Source organism: Anopheles maculipalpis, chromosome 2RL (assembly GCF_943734695.1).
Source record: "Anopheles maculipalpis chromosome 2RL, idAnoMacuDA_375_x, whole genome shotgun sequence".
Lineage (NCBI taxonomy): Eukaryota > Metazoa > Arthropoda > Insecta > Diptera > Culicidae > Anopheles > Anopheles maculipalpis.
Window position 1 is genome coordinate 91,284,327 of NC_064871.1, and position 19,440 is coordinate 91,303,766.

Genomic DNA, 19,440 nt, shown 5'->3' on the forward strand with positions numbered 1-19,440 from the left:
GCTCATACATAGTGTATACTTAACTGTTATATCAACAAAATGTTAAAGGATACTGTTGCTATACTGGAACCGCTCATCAATTTGCTATGAACAACAAAGAGGGTAGGCCGGGTGGTTGTGGTGGCGGACTTTCAAATGGCAGGACCGGGGTTCAAATCCCATTCCCATTCCTCTACGGGGGAATGGTCCCAGGGACCATTCCTAGGGACCCAGATTCCCAGAGACCATTGGGCTGACTATCCAACTACGTGGTATCGGGAGGAGTCTACTAGACTCTTCCCGATATTCATTCAATGGCCAACATTCAATGGCTGCCGTGACTTTAGAAGGTCGTTAAGCCAAGAAGAGAAAGAGAAAGAACAAAGAGATATATTTAGAATATACTTGGTAGAAATAAAAAGCGAGATATTGCATTGAATAATTTGAAACAATAGGACTAATGCAACTGTTAATTCATTTAGAAACAATCAAGCTTAAATAACCCAAATAGTTTATGTCTCTTCAGTTAATTTATTTTCCTTGGAACACAACCGCTTTACTTACGGAGATCTCTAATAACAAAATCTCCTTTCTTAGCAAACATCAAACCCAAAAAAAGGGGGAAAAACTTATTTCCCTCCGCTTCACAGTTCATCAGGCACAAGTGTGCTTTTTGCACCCTTCTTGCATTCGTTCACTCATCCGCTTTATGCCCTCGTCTTCGTTGAGGCCAATTAATTCTGATAGAATTAATTTATTTCCCTTTGCCTCACAACAAACCTCCGTCCTGGTAATGTCGGTACACCATTTCTTCCAGTCATTCCCTCATTCCACGGTGTATATTGTGCTAAACACAAGCCGCCTGGTGGGTTAGGCAAGTGTACCTGTTTACTGCTTCATTCGTCGTGCTTGGGGATGGTAATCGTAGTCCCTACCAACCGGTTATAGTAAATTTGGCTGCCCCAAATTTGAGCTGCACACAGCGTACCACAACCGACAATATTTGCTTTCTTTTATCCTTTGGGCAATGAAGTGTCGGAAGAAAACGTTCGCCGGGAATGGGTCTCTGCCTGGCAGAATAAAGCTACAACCAAGTTTACTTCCCTAGCCGATAATCGGTCAGTTGTAGTGAATGGAAGGATGGGACGATTTAGCGAATAACTTTCCACGATGGTATTTATCACACAGTACGGTTCTCGGTAAGAAGACGTTTTATTATTGGTGTAATGTGGTCTGTGTACGACGGTTCGCAAGGAAAGGAGAATCGTTCAATGAACTGAAAGCGGAAAATCGGAAGCGGGAACAGACGCCAATTAAGGGATATTTCACACTTTGGGTTGTTTAAGGCAAAAAAAAAAAACATAGACATATGGTGCATAAATTATTTTCTAGTCAGATAAACACGGGTGTGATATAAAAATCGTATAAATTGTTTGCTTAGTCTAGACATGGCACAAGGGTAAGGTCGTTTTCAATAATTATAATTTATTTATTTATTCAGCTTTGTATAAAATCACACTTCCGTTTTTGTTTAGTTTTGGTTGAAGTTCCTCTACTCATCGTGTTCATTTAAACGTGTATCAGCTCGCCAACAACTTATTAGTACAACATTATTACTTATGCATTACACTTTCGTACACAAACTGTTGCCGGGGGTTTTTGTTTTGGTTTGCTTTTATTCACTCGTGTTTATGTTTTTAAATCGTCTTTATACCAAAACTTGTGTTTAATTAGCTTTTGTTAATGTCTGAGTTTCATTAGTGGTTTTGTTTGCTGCATTCCTTTATCCCGGTCTTCTTACATTAAGAACAATAGTTTTGTCCTTTTCACGATCGCATCTTTTATTTTCGTCTTATTTGGCTTTTGTTAACTACATCAAACACTACTATGAAATAAGTTTTTGCAAACGTTTAGTTTTTCGTTTCGTGTTTAACCCCTTAAATCGATTTGTTGTGCCTCTGTCCGCAACTGTGCTTCGTCCACCATTCGCAGTCTTATTTATCCCTCGAAATAGTAAAACAAAAGTGTGTGTTTTGTGTGGCGCGTCATGATGTGTTGGGGTTTTAAGTTAATTGTGTGTAATGTTATTTTGATTTTTTTCACAAATTTGTTTCGGCACTTTGTTTTAAAAATGATGTTACGGTCACTATTACAGTGCCACAGGTTAAACATTTCAAAAATGGGTTCTGAGAAAAAAAAAGAAAGAGGGGGTTAGAGTTTCTTTGGAGTTTTATATGTCAAATTGTTTTCTATATTTTTATATAGAAAATAAAAAAGGTCGACATTAGTTTCTTCAAGTGTAAAAGTTACAAAATTGTAAAAGAATAAACCAGGGGGTCAAAACATGTTTCCTACAATCTCAACTACTCTGCCAGCACGAAGCGAGTGGGTAACGCAAGAAAGTTTTACATATCGTTATCATACTCTTCAATTATTCATAACCTTACCACTCGAGCTCGGGACCTATTCTCACCACGCGGATGCTTTTCCCGTGAACTGCTCGGCTGGGGTGGAATATCAAATTGCGAAGCAGTATGAAAATGTTTCGCTGGTTACAAATTTCGCGACATACCGACCGTAACGATGTCCTCCGCGCCCACAGCATATGGCACGTTTCGCACAAGGATTTAACACAAGCCAAAACCTGCCGAATACGATCGATAGGGCTCGGTCGTGGTGGGACTGGTACAGTGCTGAAAAGAATGCCTTTTTCTCAAGCCCTCTCTCTTTCGCTCTCTACAGGTGTTGGTTATAGTCGTGATAATTATTTTATAGTTCAACCGTTCAAATCAGGTTGTAGAAAGCGAAATGGTCGAAGCGATGTCGGAAGATTCGTCCTTAAGTGATGGAACTGAACTGTATCGTTGGGGTAGAGTGAGGCGGGACAGCTCTTATTGTTATACAGTTTTGGCACATGCTTTTTATTATTACGTTAATCGTTAAATTGACTGTTGTAATGCCAGCAAACAGTTGCACACTACGTAGATGCGTATTAAGGGTAGAAATATTAGCTTAGCGACGACAGTAGTCTGAGTAGTGCGATTAAGAATATTGAGAAGCTTTAGTGGATAGAGTAGGTGGTCTGATATAGTAGTGTTTGTTTTTGTCTCAAATCATCATGGGAGTTTATTATTTATTTACATTTTCTGGATGATTTTTGACTAGGTTGTTAATTGCTTTTCCTCTTTCTGTTTCAATTACGTTTGAAATTGTCAATTTTAACATATTACACGCGTGAAACGTGCATAGTAAATAGATAATTTACCATTCAATTAACTCCCATTTTGTGAATGCGTCACCACGCTTGACACTTGAACCCTTGAAAAAGGACGTTTGTTTCGCGTATCGTTTGGTGTAGGAATTTTAATTGGCCAACAATCATTAATTCGCATGAGTTTTTTTTACATCAAAGGGATGGATACTTGTCTGGGGGGTTGGTTTATGTACAACTCTTAAATGTAAAAATAGTTTTCCTCATCTTCCGCCCTACGGGTTAGCTTCGGAACTGCACCGTTCAGAGGCAACCGGGCTGGGTAAACAAGTAAAATGAACAACGTGTGTAATATCCGGTCCCACTAACGCTAATCAATCACTTCCGGTCATTTTGTTCTCGCCGGCAGCCGAGAGGAATTCGAGCGGCTTAAATTCGATTATGCCATCACCTTGAGAACCCGGGTGCACTACTATTAAGCTACACACGAACAACACACTTACTCGCACTACATTAACAAACGTCACTCTATCGTATCGCTGCACCGTGCCACATTACAGCAGTGTCGATCGGCCAAGACGATGTTAGGACCGCGCCAGGAATGCCAAAGTGCAGCAGAATGCTTAAGGATACAGCCATGAGCAGATGGACGGGATAGGGAGGTGGGGCGAATGCGGCACGACCGGTGCCGAAGATGGGAAAATGAATTTCTTCCGGCTCCATCAGCTCCTCGTCATCGTCCAGCCCATTCCCGGGCACGGTGTTGATGGTATTGGGACCGATTTTGTACCCGTACAGGCCACCGTTGCCCGTACTCGCTACGCTTGACACAGAGGATGAGGAGGAGGAGCTCGGGGAGGATGAAAACGAGTTTCCGTGTGATCCGGTCCCGGCACCGGAGTGCGAGGACGACGAGCTGAACGATCCATTCGCTTTGGTTTGCCTCAGGGTGTAGTTGACTTTGAACACGGCTTCAGCGACACCGCCCGGCGAGGAGACGACAAAGTAGAACGTCCTCGGCACCTTCTCGTGCATGTGCACGTAGGTCAGACGTGCCTCCTTGCAGTGTGGCGTTGGCAAATCCTGTACAGAGATGCATAGATAAAAGGAGGGGCAAATCGGAATGAGAATATTTTGCAATTTTGGGGTCTTTTGGAGAGCGGTTACGGTTGCAACAGCAATTGCACACACACACACACACACACACGGAGTATGTGTGGTGGAGGTTTTGAATTTTGATAGCGAATGCACCCAGCCATCATCACAGCACAGCAGCCAGTCAGCCAGCCAGCCAGCCAAGGGTGATGTATGGTCTAATCGGAAAATGTGTAAAAAACGATCATCCCTTGGCCACAAATGAGCTTCGGTTCGTATGAGGTTGCGAAAAAGGTGCACGTTTCGCCTTGATGTGGTCACGTGCGTAATCATCACGTTGCGCACGAGAGTGGTTTTTAGCTTTTCGTCACCGATGTGCTGCAACTGGAAAAATAAATCATTTTTTTGTGGGTGTGTGTATGGGTGTTAGGAAGATGGCGATCGGTCCCATTTGGTAAGTGCAATGTGCAATGCTTAAGGCAAACATCTCAATACGGCAAAGACTCGTTTTGTGTCCTCGAAGACACTCGAAGAAAATGGATCTTCTACGAAATGGATCTGGAGTGTAAGAGATAGATGAGATTTGCTCGAATCTAATTTTTAGTTTTTAGCTTAAATTAAAAAAAGTAAGTCTTTTGGGGCTGATTAGTTTTGATTGTTAGTTTATACGGGGAGCAGACAGCGTTTGAGCTTCAAAACGACATCATAGATTTTAATCAGCTTTGACCATTTGACCAACCCTGTCCATTTGATTCCGGTAGAGAGTGATCGCGAAAAGACATTCAATTATTTGATATTGGATTACAGTTTTACCTTCGTGTGCCATGCCATGTTGAATCGCAAAACCTTGCAAATGGAATAAAAATAAGTCTCTATCTCTACGTAACACTCACCGTAAAGCCATAGGCAAACACTTCACCACCATATTGGTTTCCCGGTGTATAGATGCGATCACCATGGAGCCACCTCGCTGCATATGCAGGAGGATTGGAGCAAAATTCTACCGAAAGATGCAAGGGCGTTCCTGTCAATGCTACGGGCGTCGAATTGCGTGCAGTTACTTTAGGTACTCCTGTTAAAATAATAAACAAATAGTTGAGAGAAATGTGTTGAATATATGTTGTTGTCCATCGGTTGACAAAATTTTCTTTTCATTGTTGAATTAATGTTTTAAATCCCAAAGACATATATCAGGCTCTTGATTTACTCTATTGCAACGAGAGTGAAACGTTAAATCGCTCGAAAGTTATCAATGAACTGAAACAGTTAAAAAATGAAGCGACGAATGATGATTTGTTTGACAGCTTCGTGGCACCCGTAGACATCATAAATGTAATTATGGTCGCTACATATATATATACACACACACGTCTCAGTACAGCTGCATTTTTTGTGGCCCCGTTTTTTGCTAGCTTGATTTGCATGAGCACGAGAAGAGGTGAAGGCAACATCGTTTACTGCTATTTGCAGCATGTCCCGGAGGCATGTTATTTTGCTGCAGACTACAAGTTGGTAGTCTGAATTTCTTAATCAGTTTCCAGCTTTAAAAAAATATAATGGAAGAAGGGAGACGAGCGTGTGAGGTTGACTAATGAAGCTGTCGGGATATATGAGCGTGAGCGTGTGGGTGTTTGCTTGTAGTAGGAGTAGATTATGATGTCGATGTATTTTCAGCGTGATGTATAGAAAGGACTGTAGAGTGCGGTCATTGTACTGCGAAGCCACATTGACGGGAGCTGTGCTGGTGGGAAAAATGAATAGAAAAAGACTGCTTCGTGTTGAACGTTCCTATCGTTGATGAGGGTTTGAGCACTGAATAAGTGGGGAGTACGACTACGTAGAGGGTGGTGCATGAGGGGCATAGAGGGTGGGTGGTCCAAAAACTCTTCACGATCACGAGCTGTCAGTTTTTCATAGCAACTTTCAGGTAAAACCTTATGTAATTTCCATTTAAAATAATGAAAAATTTCCTTCTCAGTACTTCAAATTTAAAGTATGTTCGCATAAAAATCATCTGCTAGAATCTGCTTAATATTTAAATTGTGAAACAAATACCCATCCTTCCCTATCCCAGGTAGAATAAAACAATGATGCCATTTTGCTGCAATCCTAAACCAAAAACGATTCAACCAGGAGAGGAAAAAAAAAACATTAGCAACAGCAAATACCATTCCATCCCCGGCAAACACAACACACAATGCCTCCCGGGTGCAATCAATATAATCGCCAACATAATCGTTTCATTTCCCAAACCATTATCCCCGAAAGGAAAAATCCTCTGGCGCACGGGTATGGATGCAGAACTTGCGATTTTGCCAGGCAGCACCGGCAACAGTATCCCTTTGCCCATCTGATCGAATTACACACCGTACCATAGTATACGGCTATAACAATTCAGGGCGGGTTGCGTCTTTGGTATTATCGTTTTCGGTTTGGAATGCTTGTAGCAATTTGTCGGATGAAACTATTAGCAGATTATTATTTTACCCAAAATCCTTTGCAACAATCATACAGCAAGTCTCGACGGTTTCTGTTTGACTTCGGAAGGTAGAAGAGAAAAAGGTAAACACAGGTGGTGCATTTTACTTGCGAGATTGGTACTTCGAGATGGATATGATTCCAAATCGGATCAAATGGTAGCAGAAAATGGAGCTCATGGTGTATTGAAGCAATGATTTAAATTTCATAATGGCGTTGCATATCATTCGTGTGCTTTGTGGGATGCAAAATTGATTAGAAGGTAGGTAAAATTGTATCAATTTTTAAATTGATCACTAATAGACTTGAAGTAATGTTGTACAGTGCAAAGATGTACAAGGGAAAGTAACAAGACTGAACACTATCACACACAATACGCTTCAGTAAGAATGAACCCAACGAAAATTGTATCACGTAAGCGAGCGGCAGCAAGGGCAAGATTGTTCGTTATTGGAATTCTAATTCTATTCCATCGCTTGCATCGCTGTTACCGCTCGCAAGCGGGATGAAGTTAGACTTTTTTTCCTCAATCGAAACGAGAATTCAATAAAAAAATCTCCAAAACACACACACAGGCTGAAAGCAGCAGTAGATAGCGTCAATCTTAATGATTTCCAAGTGTTGAGCTACAGGGTGACGGATACGATGATTTGGTTTCCATCCCGATCTGCCCTACTCACTTGGTTGTTTGCTGCACTCCCCGCACGTGCCATCACGTTGAAATGAGAAAACGTTTCGTAATGCAATAAAAATCGAATCGAGTTAAGCTTAATTTACTGCTCTGTCATGTTAACTTAATTCTAGCTTTTTACGGATTTTATTTTCGAGACAAGCTTTTCACATTGCGTTTCGATTTCGATCGACGATCGTCAAGGTTCAGGCTGACTTCGGGAAGGTATGGGGAGGTTTCACCTAGTTGTCATTCGTACGCGGCACCCGGAAGCCTACACATTAAACATTACGGATGAATCATTTTTTGGGGCAAGCTCGTTCTAAGCACGCTACAGGGGAACCTCCATTCTGTCCTCAGTCGGCCGCTGTAACCGGGTGCCGGAACGAACATTCAACGATAATGACATTTATGACGAAAAGATGAAATGATGTTGACAATAACGAACAGCTAAGCCCGGATGGGCGGGCGATGGTAAGGTGGAACGTTAAAAGGATATCTGGAGGTGTCAGTCAGGTTGATATAGAAAGAAATTTTCTCTTCTTGAAAACAATTCCTTTTAGAGATAGGCTGATTCAAATTCAATCTTCTATTTTAAATATATTTTATTTAATAAAGTTTATATTAAGCGTAAGAAACATCATGTGTGTTCATATCACCATGTAGAAATAGACTAATGCTATGTTTGTTTATATAGATCATCTTGCATTGTCTATCGATTTTGCTAGACGGCCTATGGCTACAAGCACGTGTTTCATTTGGTTTGTCAGTCTTAACACGCTATTTACGCTCTTAAGTCATTTTCATTTGGCTTGATTTATTTTTTATCGGCTGACAGCTTCAGGTTTGAATCAATTTCAATTCGTTCCTCCATGTTAAAAATTGTACACATGGGAATCGTGAGGTAAAAGTAAGTCCTTCCTAAATATTTGTAATTTGTATCGTCACTACGAAATACTGCTGTTTTGTTGTGTGTTTAAAATGGTTTTAATTTTTGTACTATTTTACACCTCAATGGAAAACCTATTCTTCACAGACAGGAAACACAACATATCACACATCTGAACGCTTACACCGTCAAAATATTTAATAAAATATCGAAATATATAATATTTGTAAAATAAAATGATTCAAAATCAAATTAACTAGACTGCACAGCTGTCGTTTTTCCTCCTTTAACCATCTCAAATTGACAGAAATAAATTTGAGAGTAAAAGCAACGTCACCAGTACGAAATTTCAATTTGCCAAACTGAGCCCCTGATGACGGGGAAATTAGACGTCAGCAGCATTTACGATTGATAGCGCAACACAAATTCCTGCCGCTGCATTCACTGACTACTGCTGCGAATCGGTACAGTTGCAGATGGAAATGTTCCGGTACCCGAAATCAGCTTAAGTAATTTTAATTCAATCATTTCCATGTCCTGCATCGGCAGATCGAACTCGCTTAGCGTTCACCATGGCAGCAAATCGGAAAGAAAAAAGAAACACACACACACACACACCACCACCAAACTGGAGAACGGATTGACAGGAGAAGGATATTAAAGGATTATTTTTTGTTGTTATTATTATTATTACTATCTTTTGGGTCGGAGGTACAGCAACTGGCAGCACGCCCGAGGCAAAGAGGGCCAGCATCGATGGAAATGTAGCATTGAAAAATCTGGTTAACGAATCCGTCCAATTCCATTCGCCGCACCTCGAGTTCGCCTTTTTCGCCCAGCGCTGGAGCAGCCCGGAGGGGATTCCGGTTCCTTAAGCTCACCGAAACTCCTCGCCAATCGAACGATATGCTTCCGGCATGTGCAAGTCCTGGCTTATGGTGATTATCTTCGATTTCAATTTTCAACTTTTGCCCTTACCGCGTAGCTTTGCAAGCCTGCTTTGTCAGATGAATCCAAAGTCGTTTCCTTCGCTCATTGTCAATACGTTCATAAACCCACGTCGGAAAATCGAACCGAACCGGTTGGAAAGATTTTCGAAGGATCGAGTAAAGGCAAGTATGGGTTAATTGAAATCAGCAGCAATTTGGTGAGCAAATTTTTTCTTACCCACGTCTCTCAGTACTCCTCAGTGCCATTGATGCGAATTTTTCCGCTTGTGTACCGGATTGCCCACCGAGAGCAGTGTAGTACGTTATTTGATTTCGAGGTTGAAGTTGTTGGGGTAGCAATTGTCGAATGTCGGGACTGGTTACGGTGTTTCTCTGATGCTTTTAGCCGGTAACTTCCAATTTTTCATCCCCGAGGGCAGTAGCTGGGGTAGCAGCTTCATAACTTGGGTGATTTTTCACTTTTCGTTCGGAGCGTCGGTTTCTTCAGGCAATTCCCTTTTCCACCCACGTTCCACTTAGGATCGTTTTGTTTGGGTGGGGTTTGCTTTAATCTCGTAAATGGTATGGTAATATTTTAATTATCCTAATAGCTTTAACCTCGGGCAGCCGGGGAAACGGGTTGATGTTAACCTTCTCGGTTTGAAGTTTGTTCGAGCAGTGGTTTGTAAGTGAAACCACACTGAGATGCACTTGCGCTGGTGCTGTGTAAATGAAAAGCTTTGTGTGCATAACGTTAGCAGCAAGCTTTAAAAAAGTCAAGATGTTTTAAACTCGGGAAAGGGCTTATAAATAGCGGGGCAGAAAGAAGTCTGAACTGAATGGATTCAAACGTTAAAATCCACTTGTTTTTGATTGATTTTTTCTGAAAAAAAAACGGCCTGGCCTTATTGCAAAAGAGTTCTTTCTCAGTTGTGTACAATTACGGATGTAAATTTTTATTTTTCAACTTTTCTTCTTTCTTTAAAAATTGCAAGAGAAGAAATAAAAATAAATAATTAAATAAAATACAACCGATGGAGGCGCCCAGTATTCCATTCGAGTAAATTCTAGTTTTTTGACTATGTTCGCCCTTTGATGATTTCTTGTTGAAGATCTTAGATTTGCACGTTTGAAGCATAAAAATTACAAAACATCATTGTTGAATTAGAAATCCCTAAGAAAATTGTAAACAAAACTTTGTTAACAATAGACTTACAAAACAAAGTACCGTTTGCAGGATGTAAAAGATTTTTCACCATGCTTCCTTTTTGCTGTGTGTCTCTATAAGTTAGATTTGGTTGTTTTGTGATTTTACAAAGCAAATGGAATATAAACCCATATGAAGTGACTTATGGACGTGGGGCACTAAACTACGTGTGATAAATTTGACCACACTTTTCATATATTTAACTGTGACAAATGGCATGCAAAGAGATTTCTTTCAAAACATCCTTCCACCGAACTCTATGTTGCTGTACAAAAATAGAAAGGGATCTATTCTTTTACCAATTTGCATGCCCTCGTTCCAGTGGATCCGGTGGGGTAGCCGGTTTGCGTGACGGCAAATAAGCTCGGAAGGTAAATTTTCGGTCCATTTTCTGTCATCATTATGATTATTATTATTGCGGTGCCTGCTTTACCTTGGTGGTTGGGAAAGGAAGTGGGCAGAGGGAGAGTTAGGAAACGTTTTATGATGCCTTGAGAGCAAGCAAAGATGTACATGAAAAATAGGACAAATGAAGAACTTTTCCCTCTGCCTGCCTGCCTGTCTGGGGCTGGTTTTTTTTCCTCTTCTGTGTCCTGTCCTTTGCATCCGCCATCATAATATGTCAAAAGATGGCTCCTGGCAGCACGGAGATAGCGCAAGTTTGACCATTTAACTCGAGATGGACCTTCGACCATTCGGGAAAAAGGTTGTTGGGCAGACAGGGGTGCTTTGGTGCAGGCCGTACAAGACGTACAAAACTTGCTGGAAAGGGAAACAAATGCTTCACCGCATACGAAGTACTTTTCCGGCGGGCCTTATTTTATTGCCTTTCTTTTGTCGCAGCAAATCGGAATAAATTTGACATCAAGTGAGACGTTGGCTAATATGGGAAGCAAGGGAACACTGGTCGTAAAACGATGGGGGAAACCTTCCGCTATCGAATGAAAAATTGGAGCCCGGCGGCTACAAATTGTTCTGTGCTTTTCGCAATTTGCGCTCTGATCGATCAGTTTTGAGCTTTGTGTTTCTTTTTTTGGGAAGATAAAGCGTTAAAACATGATGAAAAAGACTTTACAAGTGACAAATAAACGGCAAAGAGATACGGACTTTTCTATTGGAAAACGAATACGCTAATGTTATAAAAACGTTGAAAATATTTTTATATTGCAAATAGAACAAAGCTACAAAGATAAAGAAGAAAAATAAAAATTTGACCCAATCCCCAAAGGAAAAAATGGATCAATCATTTCAAAATAGAAAGGGTGCACCGGATGCGAACCATTTATTTTCCACTCATATCTTTCTTTAGCGCCAGCGTCCCCAATATGACCTTGGCTTTAGGAAAGAAATAAAAAAAAACCCCGGGAAAAGCGTTTCCATTTAGATGGGTTCGGAGATGATTAGTGTTCTACTTTTTCAATTTTCTTATCGCTGAAATGAGGATATCTTTTTCATTTGTCCATTGTCCAGAAAAGAGAGCGAGCGAAAAAAGATGCAAAGCTAAAGGTGTTTAGAGTCTTGAAGCGAGCAAGAAAGATGCGTTTGGAGAAAGGGTCATTAGTCAGTGTCAAATAAATTTGGTGATTGTTTTTTACTTGACGAGAAATTAACGCCACCGGCCAGCGCGCGTCGAGTCCTTCGAACAGAAGTGACCACGTCAACAATTTATTTCATCTCCAAATGGATCACTTTTTACCGGGAGGAAAAAGAACATTGGAGCAAACCTGTCAGAAAATGTGAAATGAAAGTTAGGATGCGTTTATAATTATTTCGTTATAAATAAATGATAAATAAACTGTACCAGTTTATCGCTACAATGCACGCTTTGGTATGATTTTGTGCTCATGAGTTAGTTTTTTTTGTTAGCTTCTTATATTGCACAAAGCTAAGCTCAAAACAGCTCCTACAATCAAGAGCACATGACTTTCAGACAGGCGATATGATTTGATGCCAAAATGAACATATTTTCCTCCGAACATGGTACACTGCCGAGACGCTTTTGTGAAGAAATATGGTACCTCAACACGAAGCATTCTGCACTCATCTTCACAGACTTTGTCGAGGAATCATTCTACAATTCGTGGAAATCTCCAACTGGACAGTTGTGTGGTGTACTTGCTACACAGTTAGCCAGACCGGCCATTCCGAATAGCACTCAACTGGCCGGTCCGCTCGCCGGTAAGAAAATAATAATAAGGAACTTCTCAGAAACTATGTAGCAAAAGGCTTGTTTTGGTTTTCCCGTCCATCAACTAGTTTATGTCTGAAAGATGGCTCATACCGGAAATCGGAATGAATGAAGGAAGCAACAACAAAAAAGTGAAATATTTCTTCTGCAACGAACATGATGTGAAAGAACCGCTCAACTCCGGAAAAAGAATCGCTAGCGTCAGAAGGAAGAAATTGTAACTGACTTTCTTTTGAGCTTGAATTTGATGTTTTTTTTTGCTCTCCTCCGTTTGCTTATTCTTATGTCCCGGGGACTATATTGCCGCCAATTTTATCTTCAGAAAAACGAAGCACCTACTAACGAACGGCTTTTGTATGGTACTGCTGCCGCTGCTGTCCGCTTTCGCTTCGTTTGGCTTTTCAGTTCATTCATTTTCAACTGCACGAATTACTGGCAACACTCAGACACACTATTTCATTTCGGGGTCTTGAATATTGTACGTCTAGACGGGGTTCTTTTTTCCCCTCTTCCTAGACGTCTTCTAAAAGGACTTGTTCTGGCTGGACCGTGCTGCAGTTCTACAAAATTCCCATCCAGGAACATGATTTGGCGAATACGGGAAGCAAGAATTGCATATTTTTAGTAGCCTTTCATCTTAAGTACAAGGGTTTTAATTTGAAGGAACTGGCACTCAAATAAAGCCGACGAGTGGAATAATAAAATTGGTCGAAAGATGCTTTTTATTTTCCAGTTAGAAGAAACAACAGAATTGCTGAGATTTCTTGAGAAAATTCCAATATTACTTTTCAAAAGCTAGTGGCTAGGGAGTTTCAAAATACAGCAGATAAAAGTTTTCCTGTATCGGAATATGTTTTGTATCTTCTTCTTGGTTTGAAGACTTTCTAAGGTCACGCCGGCAATCGAAGGGCTTACTAGACTTGCCGATACCACGTAGTTGGATAATCAGTCCTCACTACAGATGGGATTTGAACCTCGGTCCTGACATTTTGAAGACCGGTACCGTTGTCGCCGAACCCACCAGGCCGCCCCCATGAGGGCGATATCTGACCTACTCCAATACTTTACTAATTTAAAAAAAATGCATGATTGTGATGTCATGACATAGAATAAGATATCGTTCTCTTCCAGCGATAACATCTGACTAGTCCTATATCTTTACACGCAGCTGCTTGTTGTAGAAAATGTCACCTTCACAGTGACTCGCGATCAAGCCAAGAACCTGAACAGAACACAATAGAACTCCATTATTCATTACAATGGCGATGTAACGATGCAGTTTTTGTGGGCCAATGCACATGCACATCGTCGATTTGTGGACGGTGTACCTTACCCACAAATAACTATGCTCCTAAACGACTGTTAAAACGTTTCGTGCTGGAAAAGTAAGGATTACGACGCAAAAAAAAAATCAGAAAGAGGAACGAAAAAAGTAAACCACCGTTGTTTCGATGTTTTTATTGTTCCCTTTTACTTCACTACCACAAAAAGCTACAGTAATGGAAAAAAAATCCAACGGATGGGTTGGTTTTGCTTACTAGCATCGTTGTGTATCGAGGCCGTTTTTGTGGCGGGAATGATTTCTCGATACGCCACTGTGAGATACCGTGCAAGACAGAGAGAGAGAGAGCGCGCGCTATGAACAATAATGTTAGGTTAGGTTCAGACCTTTGGCCATTTGCCAGCACCGTAGCCAGCCGGTTTTGACCCGGCGGGACAAATAACTTCGCTGTCCTTCAAATGCACACAAACCATGCGCCACATTCGAGTGGGAGTGGACAGCAATAAATAGCTCGTTGCGGTGCCTAACATAAAGCTCTCGTTTTGCGAACCAGGGAGGATCGTTAGTGAAGTCTTACAGGCGAGAACCAGCCCGTGGCACCGACTCACCCAACGACAGCTCGTTCCTATATAGATAAGCTCGTTCGCCTTTTACTGTGCTTGAGCTGACCAAAAGGCTGGAGGACCAATGTGGTGTGGGTTTTTAGTTCGATGCATCTCGTACTCGATAGCCCGAACCGCGATCCAATCGATTTGGAGCATTCGGCCAAACGAAACAAAACGGAAACATTGCTCCGTGTTTGAGGGTTCTTGTTGGAAAAAGTGGTCAGTTGCAATGCTATGTTTCTTTTTTTTTCTGCCGAAGAAATTGCAATGCATGACCGGTGCGGTTTCTTTTCGCTATCCTGTACAGCCGGAAGCGAAAGAATTGGCCCGTACGAGGGCTATCCAGGCTAACGAAACCTTTATCGCTTTATTGCGCGGCTACACCGGTGCACCTCGGGTGAGCCATTGAAAGGTAAGTGAAACAAAACAGCGGGCAGCGGCGCACAGCAAAAAATAGAATCCTTCTGAAACGAAGCCAATATTCAATAACCCTCCATTGGGTCACGGGGCGCAGTCTTTTGTTGGAGTATGGCTCCGTACGGTCCTTCTTTTTTGTTGTTGTTTTGTCATGCCTTTCACTGGGCGAATGTTTCGAGAGCACAATTAAAAACTAGTTGACCCGATCAGGTTCCCGGGAAATAGATTCTGACTTTTTGCCCCCTACCCGTTTTATCCCGTCCCCTTCCGTTGACTTACCTCTGACCGCAGTCGATCCCGTGTGATGCACATCCAGCTTTTTGCGGTTACCGGTGCTCTGGCCGACACATTTGTACGTGCCGGCGTCCTGGTAGACGACGTCCTTTAGCGAAAGCTGACCGGTTTGAGTGTAGCTGCCCGAGCCGGTTCCTTTCAGGCGAGCCGATGCCGAATCCAGATGCGACCAGCAACCGAGTGAGCCTGAAATGGCGATGGAAGATAAAGAGAAAGCGGATAATGCTTTTTTGTTGATTTCATGCTAGATAGTGGATTCTCAGAGTTAATAGAATTAAATGTAGTTGAAAATATAAAGCAGATGCATTTTAATTTTGCCTTATGTAAGGGGGATTTGATGATTAAGTAATAACCGATCAACGGATACTGAGGAGTTTAATTAGACTCCCATGTATTTAATAAATATTGGTACGGTACGATACGGTTGAGTAGTTAGGCTTTCTGTATGTGTGTCATAAATGAAGTTTGGAATAGATAAATTTGATGACATTCCAGCTATCGAAGTGATTTATTTTGGATTTTTTAATCCATTTATTTATTTTAGTATGACGGCTGTTCGCGCCCAAAGAAAAGGGTTTTGGAGGACACACAGATTTTTTATTTCAACTGACGGTTCTGGACTGTATTTTTATTTATATGCTCTTTTAGACGATCGCGCACGTTATCTGTCATCCATCATTTTCGCTTTTTTATACAGGGCTGGGTTCTCCGAAGCGGGATTGAACACAATCCGGATTGAAAATGTTTACATAAAAATACCATTCGGATCGGTAAAAATACCCAGAATACAAAAAAAAATTACAGTAAATTAAATGTAAGTTGAAGAGTTTTAGTTAATCATCTCAAATAGACATCTATTTCTATAGCAGTAAGATAAGCTTTTATGGAATCATCAAACAGAGAATATTTCCAAAGAACTGAATGGAATCTTTTTTGGTATAAACAAAACATGAAAATTATAAAGCATGTACACTTCTTCAATAACAGCGATCGTCACATTTGCCTACATCACTTGCCTCGGTGAAATATAGCTCACAATCACACACTCGAAAACTTCCGACACTAGTGAAATGTGTGGAGCACAACTTTTCCTCCTATAAGTGCAAAGTTTGGCGTATAGGCTCACCAGACTCAAGGTAGTTTTTCTTCAATTACCATAAAAAGTGAGTTGGTACTAAATCGGATCATCGGCAACTTTTGCAGTTCGAGATGCTACTCGTGGCCTATCGACGGGATAGATGCGAATGGATGGGTACAATCGCTCTTCGAGTGGCTCGTCTAGACTTCCCGAAAGAGTGGTGATGCTTTGATGCAGTCCGCTAGAAGCAGCTAAGCTCTTGGGTTGTAATTTTGATTCCATTTGCACCACCTGCAAGAATGCCGGAATGCCTCCGTAGGAGCTTGGTTCTGTTCGTGGATGCAGTATGCAAATCATCTGAGTTTTCATTCTGAAGGGGATTTTGAGTTGGAAGTTGGTTCGCCGAATTGTAACGACATGCGAACATTTCGACAAGCCAACCAGCAACCTTGGAACGCTCTCACGTAAACGTCTGGTACGAGTTGATAGCTTCGTGTCACATAATTTTCAAGGCAGCGAATGTCTTGTTCGAGAAAAAAGAGCCAGTCCTGCATTCATTTCGTTCCCTTTCGAATCATGGCGCTTGGGGGCCGGCGAGCAGACAGGTTTTTGCAAATGTAAACGGGAAAAGTTGTTCTTCTGTTGACCCCTTACTGTCTGTTGCTGTGGATGTTGGCCAAGGGCCCAATAAGAAGTTCCATACGGAAATGCTACAAGAAAGGATGTGATTCGCAGGCAAGTCATCGGTCCTTTCTCTTGTGAAGTGGGGTTATCCCTATCAGGTAAACGCATATGCAGCTCGAGTGTCTTAAAAAGCGAATGTGTCCCGGACCCGTGTCTACAAAACCCTTTCTTTAGGAGGAGGTTGCGCGCTAAGGCGTTTTGCAAAAGTTTCGTACAATTTAATCTTCACAGTTTTATTTTGTTGGACGTCCTACCTTGCGGGCACTGCAATGTAACGGAACCACCGAGTTCGACTTCCATTTGGCCACCGGCTTTGAAGGGGTTGGTTCCGATCGGTACACTTCCTGGGAAGGGTCCGCCTGAAGAAGTTCCAGCACCGTTGATGGGTGTGAAGGCGGCTGAGGACGATGCGGGCGAGGAAGATGATGAAGATGATGAGGACGGTGATAGGGAAAGATCTTGTTCCACTGGTTCGGAAGTAACATCGACCGGGTCGTCTGGGAAATGTGAGAAGAAAGATAAACAGCTTGATTAGTTAGGTAAGTTCCAGGAATTAATGTGAGTGATTGTTCAACTGATGGTAAATAGTAGCAAATGTGATGGTATGTTGGTACATTGGAATATAAATTATTTCTAAGAAATAACTTCTAGACTGATGTATAAAGTTACTACGGAAAAGCTGATAGCGAAGTGGAAGCCATCTTAAAAGCAAGGACAGCTTAATTTTTTTTATTTTCCAGAATGCGCCAAACTAATCTACAAGCGAAATTGGAACTACGGCTCTTATCGTACAACTTACTCACACAGGACGCATACTCACATCGCACGCTGAGATAATATCCGATGCTCGAGTACTGAAAATTGAGATGCCTCGAGGTACACTTGTACCAGCCCGAATGTTCCCGCCGGATCGAGCTGAAGTTGAGAAATCCATCGCCCGTTTGCGGTACCGGCGGATCCCCATCGTCCTTCTGCCACAGCGGCGTACTGGGCGGGTTCGAATCGACATCACACTTGAGCGAAACTTCGATGCCCTCCCGTAGCGGATACCCAAAGCCGGGTGTTCGCGTGATGGCAAACGAGGGTGTGTCTGTGCGAAAGTAGTACAAGGTATTAGAAAAGTTAGTGAAATGTAGCGAAAATTCTCGGAAAAAGCACCCGAAAAGGAAGGAAGGTTTTTTGTGTATGTGTTGGTGGGTGCAGTTCATATTTCGCAAAAGGAATCGAAATCAAAAAAGGCAACCCGAGATATACGCTGACTCGCTGGCACGCCACGGTGCAGCACGCACTTCGACGGATACGGGAAGTGTGGGAGGCCATTGATATGACTAATGAAAAATTCCACTCACACTGCACATCGAGCAGAATCGAAGCATTTTGGCGTACTTTCAGCGTCGGATGTTCCATGATGCAGAGGATGCGAGCGTTGTGATGCACCCGGAAGACGGCGGGCAATCGGGCCTCCGATATGGCACCGGTGTTGATCTTGTACGGTTCCTTGTCTGCCGAATCCTGCAAAAAGAGAGAGGGAGAGTTGATGAATGGATCCGTGTACGTGTTGCATTGCGCATTGCATAGTATTCGGGCGCAACCGATGTCACATACACAAGCCGAAAAGCAAAAAATGTTTCATTTCGCAGCCAGGAATAGCCGTGTTGCCAGTTTTAACGGGCTTCGACAAGCTCAAACATTGATGCTACTCCTGCTTCAACTCGCTCTTGTTCCCGGTGTTCTTGGTTTATGGCTTGTCTCGAGGGGAAAAGTTTTTTCTCTTTCTCTCTCTCTCTCTCTTCCCACCCCACTGGCAACCACAATCCCGGGGAGTAGTCCTCGGGGTAGCTAACTAACCTTATCCTTCTTGATCTCCTGCAGCTCCAGCACATCGTTCGATAGTTTCTGTGCGTGCCTGTCGATGCCGGGACTCAGCAGCACCTCCCAGGTAAGTGTGGGCCTCGGGTTACCTCCTTCGCTAACGCAGGCGAGCGTCAGTTCGGAGTTTTCCTTCACCGGGATGAACATGTTGCCCGCATCGAGCCGCCGAGAATCGATCAGCAAATATGGTTCCCTCGGTGGATCTGCAAACGGAGTTAGGAGATTGGACGGGAGCTTCAGTCGTGATTGAAATCTTTCAAACTGCACAAGAAAGCATCTTTTCTTGCTGTGGTGCAATTTTTGCTCGTTCCCTTCCCTACAGCAGCTAGCAAGGAATCAGTAATGTTTCCCGAAACTGTGATTTATTTTTATCACCCGTCGGTAGGGCGAAAGTTGGCCAGCTAAACAGGAATAGCAACGAAATGAACACGAACACGAGCTGAGTGCTACCGTGCGATGAAGAGAAAAGTCAAATGATCTGGAATGGAATTAATTTAAAGGAAGCGGGCAGGCACACTGCCAAAGTGCTATCATTGCGAAATATGAAAACTTTGCTCTTATA

The 19,440-nt window shown here is 42.2% G+C and overlaps 3 protein-coding genes across 3 annotated transcripts in view; 1 reads left to right on the forward strand and 2 right to left on the reverse strand.

Moving 5' to 3' along the window:
• The window catches only part of LOC126568629 (protein anon-73B1), a 793,767-nt gene that overhangs the window by 713,633 nt on the left and 60,694 nt on the right, over positions 1–19,440 (reverse strand). The gene's annotated exons all lie outside the window — the stretch shown is intronic.
• The window catches only part of LOC126568418 (uncharacterized), a 366,923-nt gene that overhangs the window by 268,695 nt on the left and 78,788 nt on the right, over positions 1–19,440 (forward strand). The window lies entirely within an intron of this gene.
• LOC126567817 (uncharacterized) overlaps positions 3,718–19,440 on the reverse strand; it is a 38,547-nt gene continuing 22,824 nt past the window's right edge. The window contains exons 3-9 of the mRNA XM_050224126.1: positions 18,855–19,081; positions 18,356–18,518; positions 17,827–18,096; positions 17,261–17,503; positions 15,230–15,430; positions 5,179–5,357; positions 3,718–4,273 (exon numbers count right to left, since the gene is read on the reverse strand). Coding sequence (XP_050080083.1) covers positions 3,719–4,273; positions 5,179–5,357; positions 15,230–15,430; positions 17,261–17,503; positions 17,827–18,096; positions 18,356–18,518; positions 18,855–19,081 — 1,838 coding nt within the window. The 3' untranslated portion in view covers position 3,718. The remainder of the gene's footprint in view (positions 4,274–5,178; positions 5,358–15,229; positions 15,431–17,260; positions 17,504–17,826; positions 18,097–18,355; positions 18,519–18,854; positions 19,082–19,440) is intronic.